The 13,254-nt window shown below is 33.8% G+C and overlaps 1 protein-coding gene across 4 annotated transcripts in view; it reads right to left on the reverse strand.

Annotated features, from left to right (window-relative positions):
• LOC108738350 (trace amine-associated receptor 6-like) overlaps positions 1 to 13,254 on the reverse strand; it is a 178,677-nt gene that overhangs the window by 163,490 nt on the left and 1,933 nt on the right. For 2 of the 4 annotated variants that reach the window (XM_018471741.1, XM_025979359.1), the window contains exons 1-2: positions 13,101 to 13,188; positions 5,373 to 5,452 (exon numbers count right to left, since the gene is read on the reverse strand). In XM_018471741.1, the coding sequence (XP_018327243.1) occupies positions 5,373 to 5,452; positions 13,101 to 13,171 (151 nt within the window). In that variant the 5' untranslated portion in view covers positions 13,172 to 13,188. Of the gene's footprint in view, positions 1 to 5,372; positions 5,453 to 13,100; positions 13,189 to 13,254 lie in introns of those variants that run through there. The other 2 variants (XM_018471738.2, XM_025979360.1) reach the window with 1 other exon arrangement.

The following is a 13,254-nucleotide window of genomic DNA, read 5'->3' on the forward strand; positions in this document are numbered from 1 at the left end:
AGTGTTAATAATTAAATATTTTACAAAACTATCGTCTTTTACAACTTTTTTGAACTGGTTACTCGCTATTAATTTGGCGTTTAACGTGAGGATACCAGAAAGTATTCTTTCATCAAATATTTTTTCCTCACAACATAAAACAAATACGTACTCGTCTTGTAATTAAGTACGATAAAATAAAATCACATTTACAATTTATTTACCTATAGCAACCTATCAAGAAACCTAAGAAAAAAGCCTTATAAACAAAAACATGAAACTACAACAAATTAAAATTAATTCATTCAATGTAAAATTAAAATCGCTTAACAACGAATTGATATTAAAACAAATTATACTAAATCTTTTATGAAGACTTTTTAACTATTTTATTTCGAATAAATAGAAATAATGCAAAATTTCTTTTTAATTAATATTGACTGCTAATTAATTATTATTTTTAATTAAATGTCAAAGATTTTTTTACAGTCTGTCAACAACAAATACAACAGTCACACTTTCCTTAATACTAATTTTAAATTTATATGTAAACAAAAAAAATTCTTGTCATGCATAGAAATTCTACATACGTACATATATAATTCCAAACTTTCCAACAATTAAACAATTAAATTCTGACCTACTTATTTCCTTTAGAAAAGTTTTACGACCATCAAATAAATTATACATTCAATTAAAATCATCCCGGCGGTCTTTTGCATCGCAACTTTCAGTTACTAATTAATTAAATAATTATACAGCCCCAATTATTAAGTCAAAGTCAAACTCAACAACATCCAGATAAATTACCTTATTTTAAACTTATTTCTGCAAAAGACGTCGATTTATGAGTCACATGTTTAGTTCTTTTAAAGTCAAATAAAAGTTCACAGTTATCTGTCGCGTCGACACACAAGAAAAAGTTGACTCGGAAACAGTTCAGCGTCGCGACGGTCGTCCGAATGAAAATGGAATGCGTTCCTTAAAGCTCACGAAATGCGGCCAGAACTTTGACACGCAGACGCCACCAAAGGCCCGCGGTTGTATTATCAACTCCCATTGAATGGGTCGTCGCGTCGGTGCGCGTCGCGATGCCGAATATCGCGCCTTTCTTTTTCGCACACAACGTCAAGGGCACGGTCAAAGCCGCACTAGGCTAAAAGTGTCTTCCTTGTTACAGAAATAGAAGATCCATCAATCATTAGCTATACAAGGAATTTTTTTCTTTTACTCCTTTTTAACAGTTGAAACGTTCACGCATTAAACGAATTGTTGATCCCCGGAAATGGCCTTAAGGAAAAAAGTATTGTTTGCGTAAAATCCTTTAGCTATCAGGAGATTCGCAAAAATTATGTGAAGGATGCTCGCACTTTTTTTTTTTCATAGAAGATCGCATTTCCGGTCGACATTCATGACAGAAATATTTTTAGGTGTTTAGGTACAGATGGCTGAGTATACCCGGCGCCTTTTTTAGTATCTGGACGGGTACCGGATAATGACAACGAGTACATGACCATGGCGGATAGTTTTACCAGAGAAAAAAGAAAAAACCAACACTGGCAAGTTAGATTGTATTAGAATAGATCATCTGTCCTAATTTATATTATTATTTATTGATTAGTATACTAAATTATATATTATTTCGATATAATTACTTTTATATATATGGCCGAAAATAATATTATTTTCTTTGTTATCATTCTCGAGTTTCAAATTCGGTCAGACAAAAGGTAGGCCGAAGGAACAGTAATGTTCTTCGTTCTGTGCAAGTTGCACTTCCACTTGTTCATTTTTTTTTTATAATTATTTAACTTGATAAAACTTTCCCAAACATTTTATAAAACTTTGTTTAACAATTGTTACCTTTGTAAAAACATATGTGTCATCCTCACCTTAAAATCGTCAGTCCTAAGACTGGTTGGTCACGCACCTCCACTCTTTCCTATTCTGAGCTAATCTTCGCATTTCCCTAAAACTAGAACAACCCACATCCTTAACTATTTGCGAACAGTAATCTAATCTAGGTCTACCTCTACCCCTCCTAACTCCTGTTTCTGCCTCTAATATGTCTCTGACTAGACCTTCATGCCTGAGAAGGTGTCCCACCAACCTATCTCGCCTATTTTTTATTGACTTCCATAGAGTCCTCTGTTCTCCTATTCTTTCCAATACCTCTTCATTTCTAACCTTTTCTACCCACGATATCTTCATCATCCGTCTATAACACCACATTTCGAACGCTTCTAACCTTTTCCTTTCCGCCGCTCCCACTGTCCATGTTTCACACCCGTACAACGTCGCGCTCCAAACATACACCTTTAACAACCTTTTTCGAATTTCTAAATTAACCATTTTAATGCAACACATTATCTGTAAATTTTAAGCATGCCTTTGTAATGTTTTACGTACTTATATACCTACTTACTATCTTAAATTTAGACACCTTTGAGTCACGATTCGTTTATATTGATAGTTTACTTATTCTAATCTTTGCACCTACATGATGTATGTCTACGCTGTTTGCGATTCAATTTTCGACGAAAAATTTTACTTTGTTCTCTAAATAAACGTATTTTATCGAGGGATGAAATCAAATTACAGTGTAGGTGGTACGTCAGTATTGTGTGGTTTTACATAAGCGACAGAAATACTGTACAAATATTTAATGAAATTATATCTTCTACGAGTAAGGGAAAAAATTTTTGTATATGTATTTATATTTTCTTAGCGACACGTGAAATAACAAAAAAATAACTAAAAGTGGCCGTGGATTGGAGTCACATATGTACTATAAATACATGTTTGTAAATAGATCAATTGTAAATACTGAATATTAATTACGGTAAATGACGTTTAAAATTAAAATTAACTGAATAATTCTCATGTTTTTAGCGAATAAAGATACCTACCTACTGACCATGCATAGACAGGTTCGCTTTTTAAATAGCGACAGTCGAAAACTTGGTTTGTTACTTTTAAATCAAATCTTTGTATGCTACTACTCCTGATTAAGACCTAGAAGGAACTATTACGTTTCCAATACGTAGTGCCTTGTGGTTTTAATCAAACTTTGACAAAGCCAACAAAAGAAGACATCCTCGCCATGTGTGCTTCATTGCTGCTACTTTATTTCTTTTGTTTTATTATAAGCAACTTTAAATCGATAAAGGTTTTAGTATTAGTTGTACAAGTACAAATACGAAATTGTTCAGCTACGGTTTTCAATTGAAACTGGGATTTTGTTTTCTTCTTCGAGCAATTACTTTTACAATAATGTAGCATAGGTACATAAAAATTTCATTAAGAATTTCTAGTACCTATATGGTGTTACATAGTATTCATAAATTCATATCTAGATCACTGATACACTAATTGGTATATCTAAATTATTTGTTTAAAACCGCAAACTAACACCTACTTACCTACCTACTGTGGTAGTAGGTCAGTTAGCAATCGTTTAAATAGCGAAATCAATCATTATAATCAATGATAGTCAAGAGCAGTGAATTCGAGAGTGGCGAGTCGAATACAAGATCACGAAGATGCAGGCTAAGTTAGGCTAAGATTATTATTATATTATTAAATTATTAATTAACGATGGTTAAAATGTTGACAAGTTATTCTAAATTGTACAATTCACATTGAACTAGTCATATCCCATTTGTAAACATATAAATTCGCTTATTTGATACAATGGAAACAAATATTGACCTTTCTTTGAAAGTAGACCTAATGAACCATGTTGTCAATTTAATTAAAATTATGTAATAATTTGTTTCTAAGTAGATTAGTTGGCTGTTGCACAATTTATGGGTATACCATAGATAATAAAATTCAAAACTCAAGAATAGCCATTAGGACAATATAAAACCTAAACATGACTGAATCCCTCAAGAGATCAATAATAATACAATGATGTCTATTTTAAAGTTCCTTCCTGCGTACAAAACCGACAGTTAATGAAGTTACTCTTTTATTAAGAATTCTGAATTAGGCTGGGCCGAATAATGATCCTGGAAACATTTTTTTTTGCTATTTATAGCATGACAAGCATCAAGGAATTTTCGTGAAGCATTTAAAAAAATTCTAATCATCCTACAGTAACCTCAGGGTTACATATTTCGTTTCGAAGAAATTACCGTTTTTCTTTCATCGAATAAAAAGAAGAAAGTTTTTACTTTATATTTACTTAATGATACTTTTTTTTAACAATAAGCCCATATGGCTAACGCAGAACATTATAAGTAAAACTTCATCTCACGATGCAAAAAAAAACATCATACATCAAATCTTTTGAAAGTTAAAAGCGAGTGGTAGACAAGTGATGTCTCTCTCTATGTCCAACTGTTACCACGTTTTTGATGTTATTGTAAAGTTAAGAAGGATGCTAAAGATGTACTTACTATACACATCTAACCCTAAAGGCGCTTTTGTACTAAATTTCATATTCATAAGGCATATTTCTGTTTGGTAAAAATGAAATCAAGTTAGAAATATAATTTACTATCAATTTTTATCCCTAGGTTAAATAATTAAATAAAATTCAAACAGAATATTGAAGTGAATTCATTTAGAATTAATTTTTACAACTATAGATAACATCAAATTAATGAAGAAAAGTTGTTGCTGTAGTTACGTTCTCGCCGGGAATAGAACCCGGCTCTCCTAGCTTAGTGATAGAACAATGAGGTACAAATACACTAAAATTAACTTAACAAAAATTCTTCTAAATGTTTCATTATTAATTCAAGCAGATGAAGAGCTTTCTCACTTTTTTTTTTATTTAACTCTAAATATTTAACTCAAAATTAAAAAAAAATCAAAATCAAACTTATTTAAGAATGTAGGTATTTGATCATGTACAAAATCCTCAACACCTACATCAAACTCGCAATTATATGGAATTACTCTTGTAAATTTTTATGGAAATCGGTATTTTCTTAATACTGTACCATTACAGGTACCAGTATCACGCAGAACCTAACGTAAATTGACCTAATTAATAATACACCGAATACTTTGTTCAAAAAACAATAGATTATGCGTGCAACATGCTAAGTGTTGCCACTTTTGTGGCAAATTCTTTTTTGAAATTCTTTTTTTGTGCACACTTTAGGTTCCGCTTTTGAAGTTTCGTCTAACGCGTCCTTTAGAGAGCTAAAAGTTGAGAATTTAAGGTGAATAAATAAGCTTGAAAGCTAACTCGTAAATCGTTAATTACCAAGCGGTTCCTTTGAGTCTTATTCAAGGAAAAATAAAGCAAAAATATCGTGTCGTTAACAAAGGTAATTTCTTACCGGGTAGAAACAAAATAATTTTCTTATTCTTACATGTTATAAACCTCACGAAAAGAACACGCAAGTGAGTTATGATATAAAGTAAGAAAAACTCACCTTTTGTTACTAATTCCATTTTTCTAAACTGTTGTCTAGCGGAGATTATTTCAATTGTAATCATAGGCATCTTTTCCAATCTGAAAAGAAATAAAAAGTCTTATAATTTATTTAATTTGAACAGTGCAAATTCATGAAAAGAATATGAAAATCACATTTAAATAAGTCTTCAAAAGTATCACTGACTATTATCAAAACTAAAACCATACTTATAGTTGACCTATAAGATTCAAACATGAACTAAAGCAAGGCCTTTTGGTATGAATTCAAGAAAGAATACGGAAATCATAAATTTCAAATTAGTTTGTCAAAAGTATCCTTGATCATTAATATTATAGGTATTTCTCGCTCAGCTAGAACCTTCAAATTTGAACTGAAGGAAGACTATACGGTGTAAATTCTGGAATAAATGTGAAAATCACGAATTTCCAATTGATTTGTTTGTCTGTCCATCCAATGAATCATTGATGATCAAAACTATCACTTCTCATTAAGCTAGAATCTTCTTCTTTGGACTGAAGGAAGACGTCATCGTGCAAATTGAGAAATAAATATGGAAACAACAACAAATAAGTCAGTTTGTCTGTCCATATAAAGTATCACTCATCATCAAAACTTCTCTTTGAGTTAGAACTTTCAAATTTAAACTGAAGAAAGATCTTTCAGTGAAAATTCAAGAAAAAATGTGAAAATCACAAATTGAAATTAGTCTGTGTATCACCGATCATCTACATTATAGGCACTTCTCGTTGACCTAGAACCTTCAATTTTGGACTGAAGGAAGACTAATTGTTACCTTTAATACACTGTCTGAGTACCTCTGTGACTCATTTGAACAAACAAACAGGAACATTTGATACACAATTCAAGAATTAGGTTATTTGCTTTCTCTTTTATCTATTTCATAAATTGTTTTTACCACTCGCTGCGTTTGTACGGATAAACAAATTATCTAAATTATGTTTATTCGGAGTTGATTGTCATTAATTGATGACTACCGTAACAGTTTCTCATTATGAAGTCGCTTTATTCGCAAAGCTCTTGCAGAGCCTCCGAATTTCGCATTCCACGCTGAAATACCACTGATTTATATGCCCCATGCGGACATACGATTTGGACGTTAGGATCAATCTGCATAATGGCCTACTGTGTACATACATACGTATATGTGTATAATTCCTTCAAAATAATGAATCCCAGTAGCGATAACTTCAGAACAAATAATAAAATTATCTCGAAAATCAAACAGTTTCCTCATTACGACATTTTTAAAACAACCAAATCGAAAAGGTTACCACTACGTTTGCCATTTGAAATTAATGTTTGTCATTGATGTTGTTTTTGACCTATTTGTGTTATTTTTCTTTTTAAGCTTTTAACTTGCAACTATCTCAATAAGTACCAAAAAATAAAATGGTATTTTAAATAACTAAATGTGCATACTTAGTTCATTACAGAAAAATGATTCATGAGAAGAAATAGCAACGCTGAATAGCCAAGAAACAAGAAAATAAAAAAGCCCTTAAATTATCTCGAAGCGATAAACAGTTTTAGGTTTGCGTTGGTGTTATGAAATCCAGAGCACACGACTCAATATACAGGGTTTGTCCGGAAAGTAATAGGACTGATTTCCTTCCGCCGCGACTATACTTCGGAGAGTGCGCGCACCGACTGGATTCGGTAGAGGGCATTCCTAGCTAACGAACGAGCGGCTGGTGAGTTGTCTCCGAGCACCTGGAGAGTCAGAACTCGGTAAATCTGCGACAGAGACGTTTGATATGATCAAGCAGGCTTACCCAGATGTTGCTTTAGCAAGAAGTGGCGTGTTTCGGTGGCACCAGGCCTTTTCGGAGGGCCGGGAAGAGGTCGCCGATGAAGGCCGTGCTGGAAAACCTTCGACAATGTGACTCGTGTGCCGTCGACTAAGTATTCGTTTAATTGCCCAGATATTAAATTTACCAAAATCTGTGGATCAAGACATTGTGACGGAGCATTTGAACATCTTTGAGTATGATCCCGAGACAAAAAAGCAATCTTCCGAGTGGCACACGCCGGCGTCTCCTCGCCCAAAAAAGGGAAGAATTAGCATGAAAGGCATCGTCCACCATGAATTTGTTCCCTCTGGACAAACCGTCAACGCCAAGTTTTACTTGGAAGTGTTCAAGAGACTCTAACGAAGGGTCAATTGGGTCAGTTGCACCACAACAACGCCCCGGCTCACACCGCCTTTCTTGTGGACAGCCACCTGACCAAGACCGGCATCCCAACGCTTCCGCAGCCGCCCTACAGTCCAGATGTGGCCCGCCCGGCCTTTTTTTTGTTTGCTCGCCTGAAAAGGCCGATGAAAGGCAAGCATTTTGAGACGAAAGAGGGGATCCAAGCAGCATGCACCGCGGCTCATAAGGCTATTCCGGACAATGCCTTCCATGACGCCTTCAATGCTTAGAAATCGTGCTGCATCGACGCAGAAGGAGCCTATTTTGAAAGTTTTTAAAGAATTGTAACAATTGGTTCAATAATTTTTTTTAAATCGACTCAGTCCTATTACTTTCAGCACAAACCCTGTATAATACTTCATTTGTTTGACGTGTTTAGATTATGGAACTAATTTGTTTTTAATTTTCGTTAATTTATGCAGTCATAGATGATAAAGAAGGAACATAATTCCTTAAAAATAATTTCCACCGTATTTAAGAAAACCTTTGAGAAGAAAATTATAAACAAAATTTAAAAACCGTTTAATTTCTCAACGGTTTATACATTCCTTTACTTAATTTTAAATAAATGACTAAGTTTTACTCGCGCCTTAGCTCGAGTTGATGTTCTAAATATGTGGTATAAAACTAATTTTCCGATCCTCCAGGAACAGTATTTCTTTTTATATAAGAAGTACCCCGTATGTCCTTTTCTGTACCCCTGACATTGTGTGTGCAAAATTTCATGGTGGGTTAGCGCTCGCATCGATATCTTAAATATGTGTCAAAAATCATTAATGATCTACGACCACAAAACTAATATTTATATCCCTCGGGAGTAGTATTCTTTTTTTTTTATATAAAAAGTACCCTATATCCTTTTCTGTATCCTTGATCATGTTAGTAGAAAATATTATAAAAATCGGTTATGTAGTTAAGGAATGAAATGGTAATTAGGATTTTACTTAAAACACCAGGCCTGCAAAAACTCGGAACTTTTGCGCAAAAATTTCAAGATATACAAATTCAAATTTTTCACACACGTTTCGTAAGAGTAAAAGAGACCACGCAACAAAAAAAAAACATCAAGTTCGTCGCGATTAACCGTACGTTTTACAGAACTCAATTAAAAACATTCTTAATTAAAATCAAAATAATCTATATGATATTAATTAATCGCAAACAATTTGGGTATTCTGCAGTAGTACAGAAACCGCTCTTTATATGTATGGGTATTTCGAAGAAATTTTTATATGGAATGCTGTAATAAAATATTTAATTTCATTTAATTCAAAACACTTCGCTAGAGGACACAAATAGAGAATCAACAGGGCATTGGCAATTGAAAATGTGTTGATTATTTCGGATTTACATAAGCTAGTGCAAATATTACACACGAAAGTGTGCCAATCATTTGACTACATAATCGAAGTGTCGAGGTTTAGAATCGAATATTTAACCCTCGCTCTGCCACAAATTCTGTTAACATGTGTATATTTATATCTATGTGTAAATTGAAAAAATATAAATATATATCTTTATTGTTAAATACATATATAATTTTCAGCGTCAATTCATTATTTTATTTCTACCCAAAATACCTACTAGTAAAAGTAAAATTAAAAATATCTAATAAACATAACAAAAAATAACCATGAAAATACACAAATAACAACATAATGTTTAAAAATAAACCCAAATTTTTCGCAAAAGAAACAGTAATCGTAAAAGGTAATTTGGTAACTATAACTTGACTAATAACCCATAAAAGAATTTGACCCATCCTAACGAAATGGGACAATTCTAGTCGATAAGGCTAAGAGGAAAGTCACAAGCTTGTTCTTGGCTAGGTAGATATACAGGGGTAAAAGATTAGTATGCTTACATTTGCAGATAATACAGCAGTATTAGCATCTAGCAAGAAGGACTTAGAGATAGCTTTAAATAAAATGGAAGCGGTATTGATAAAACAGTACTGTATGAAAATAAATAAAAGTAAAACAAAAATACTGGCATGCAAGGGAAGGAAAAGTAGGGAAAGAGCGAATATAAAGATAGGAGAAAGTGGCTGATTTTAGTTATCTAGGAAGTCAGATAAGTCAGGATGAAAGGAGTAGTAGGGATATAAAGCAGAGGATATCATATGGACAGTGGGCGCGGCGGAAAAGAAAAGGTTAGGAGCGTTCGAAATGTGGTGTTATAGGCGAATGATAAGGATAACATGGATAGAAAAGGTTAGAAATGAAGAGGTATTAGAAAGAATAGGAGAACAGAGAACTCAGTGGAAGTAAATAAAAAATAGGCGAGATAAGCTGGTAGGACACCTTCTCAGGCATGAAGGTCTAGTCAGAGACATACTAGAGGCAGAAACAGGAGTTAGGAGGGGTAGAGGTAGACCTAGATTAAATTACTGTTCGCAAATAGTTAAGGATATGGGTTGTTCTAGCTTTAGGGAATTGCGAAGTTTAGCTCAGGATAGGAAAGAGTGACTGACGACCTTATGATGATGATGATTATTATTAAGATGCTTCTTCAAGATTCACACAAAATAGTTACATCTCGATAAATTCTATTAAAGTAAGGGTATAAACGCCATTACCCTATTTAAAATTAAGGTTATAACATAACAGTAATGAGATTGCCTAAATCTTTACACTTTAAAAAAGTATTTTAAACCAATGAAAATGTAACTGCAGCTTTTGCTTAAAACATCAATATCGCCTCTGAAAGCGGCAAATATGCCATCAAATATTTCGACAGTTTTGCTAATAATGGACAAGTGAATGCAGATCTAAATCTAAACTGTCCGTTATGTGCTTGTGCTGCTATTGACAGGTTAATAGAGGTACCTATCCACTTATTGGATACGTGCAAACGATCTTACAAATGGGAACTTCGTTTTCATTCGAAATTCAGTTGATCTCTCTCTACAAATTTCGATACAGGTGAAAATAGCATTTCCACATCCATCAGCTATCTGTTGTTAAATTACCACTCGTGTTAAAAATTGTTCCCATTTCGTTATCTATGTACATACCTAAACCTATTTCTCTATAATAAACTTCTAATTGTAAGTGGATTTTTGTCCATAGAATAAGGAAAAAAGAATTAATAAAATATATTTGTTGTTCAGTGTATAATAAACACCATTCGTGTCAAAAGGAAGGAACAGATTTTCACCAATAAAATAAAAAATTTTGAAAATAAATTCTTTCAAACAATTTTTTCTTTTTTCTCAAACTCGAACTTCCTTTAGATTAAATGGAACAGTTGAAAAAAACAACAGAGGGTTGACTGTAACAGGGTAGGCATCCTGTAGTATAAAGAGATCTATGTTCAATACTAATTGGTTAACTCGAAATTAACCGCTACCTCGTTTACCATGCGCCATTTCACGTCATTTTCAATGGTTAATCTTCAGGGTGTACGTATAATATTATAAACTTGTAAGGAGTTGAATATTTAGCAAAGAAATATTCTGTTTCATGTACTCATCAAAGGGTGGCATCATCTTTTGAAAAATGCAACGTGATAGAGGGAAATTCATACAAATACCACCTTCAGTCATCTTCTCATATAAATAATAATAATAAAGTAATGTAAGCTAAACAAAGTTTTTGTAATATTTTACAGTTTATTCGAGAGATTTTTAGAGTTCGGTTAGTTTAAGAAAGTTTTCAGAAAAGCTAATGATATTTTCAGGAAAACGTGGTCATCATCATCATATGGTCGTCAGTCCTAAGACTGGTTGGACACTAACCTCCACTCTCTCATATCCCGAGTTAAACTTCGCATTTCCCTACATCCTTAACTAACTATGAATAGTAATCTAATCTAGGTCTGCCTCTACTCCTCTTAACTCCTGTTTCTGTATCTAATATGTCTGAGAAGGTGTCCTACCAATTTATCTCGCCTATTTCTTATTGATCTGAATTCCATAGAGTCCTCTGTTCTTCTATTCTTTCTAATATCTCTTCATATCTAACCTTCTCTATCCACGGTATCCTAACCATTCGTCTGTGACAACACATTTCGAACGCTTCAAACCTTTTCTTTTCCGCCGCGTTCACCGACACGTTTTGCACCCGTGTAGTGCCGTGCTCCAGATATACACATTTAACAATCTTTTCTCAGTTTCTAAATTAACCGTTCGTGAGCTTTTTATTAAAGACAACTCGACCCTACGTTGTCCTCTGTTTTATATCTCTACTGCTCCTTTCATCCTGACTTATTTGACTTCCTAGATACCAAAAATCAGTCACTTCTTCTAATTTTTGGTCTCCTATCGTTACAGTCACTCCTTTCCTTCCCAATTTTTAGTATACCTGTTCAATTTTTACTACGCGTTCGGTAAAAATATCACCCAGTTACGTCTATGTATAAACTGAAGCAAGCGGAAGTACATAAGTGTAAAAATAAAAATCAAAACCGAAACAAATGACGAACGGCCCTCCTACGAATATTGTGGTCGTAGGTAACGTTCATTACGCATACTTTTATTATGCACGTCAAGTTCACATACGTAAATATACACAGTGCAATGGTGTAGATTTTTGAAATCCACTGCATATTAGATTTATTAAAATAACTTTTTAAAATTTTTACTTAAATTTAGAATCTACTTATAACTTCAAACTGCGATTTGCCCGCGCTGTAGTCGTCGCCCGCGCAAATGCAGCGCGGCTACCATTTACTTTGCGGTTATGCAAAAGTATCTCCCACGCATGTGCGCCACGTCACTGGCCCATCTTGTCAGTGATTGTCGTCTACATGTAAAAAATTATAATAACATCATATAAAATAGGATGTTACACTGAAAAGTTTTTGCACATCGATGTAAGTTAGCGAAAGAGGAGGTCTCCCCTACCACTGTACCATAAAAAGTTCGTGGTGGTCTCGCCCCTATAAAAAGTTATAGGGGTTCAAAGTCAATAAATATGCCAATTTTTATACATTTCTAGGCATGTAAATATTTATATAGTCATTCTTAAACAATATTCAAAGATAAAACTAATGGAAAAATACATAAAAATATTGAGAAAGTTATATAAAACATTATTTAAATATCTTTATCAATAGGGTAGGTTAGGTTAGGTTATCGGGTTTTGTTCAAGTGACCACCCTCTTTCGATCCCCCACCTCCACCCGCTTGAAAATATTTTTTTTATTGAATTTTATTTGAATTATAGTGTATGACAATTGTCAAAATAATCAACTTTCAACCCCCATAACTTTTTACGGGGGTGAGACCGCCGCAAATTCTTTACGGGGTTTTACTCAGATGACCACCCTCTTTCGATCCCCCCTTCCCTCTCTCGATACCCCCTACCCCCACCCTATCTACCCCCATAACTTTTTATGGGGCTGAGACCGCCACGAACTTTTTATGGTACAGTGGTGGGGGAGACCTTCTCTTTCCCGGAGGGGGTGGGAGTCATCATCTAGACATTTACCATTTTTTATTGTAATTTTATTTTCATTTCTTCTAAAACGTTTGGAATTTTTGAAAAAACAAAATTTGTCCTTACTTTACCTGGAAGAATTTTCCGGTTTTATTAATCCGTAATTCACGTCCCATTTGCTACGCCCCTGTTTATGGATCATCAGATCATCACATTTCCGCTATCACACTTAAATTTAGTTCGACAATCATAAAACGCGCAACAGAAGCCGCGCATGTTTGTTTT

The sequence above is a fragment of the Agrilus planipennis genome, unplaced genomic scaffold, assembly GCF_000699045.2.
Source record: "Agrilus planipennis isolate EAB-ADULT unplaced genomic scaffold, Apla_2.0 scaffold131, whole genome shotgun sequence".
Classification (NCBI taxonomy): Eukaryota; Metazoa; Arthropoda; class Insecta; order Coleoptera; family Buprestidae; genus Agrilus; species Agrilus planipennis.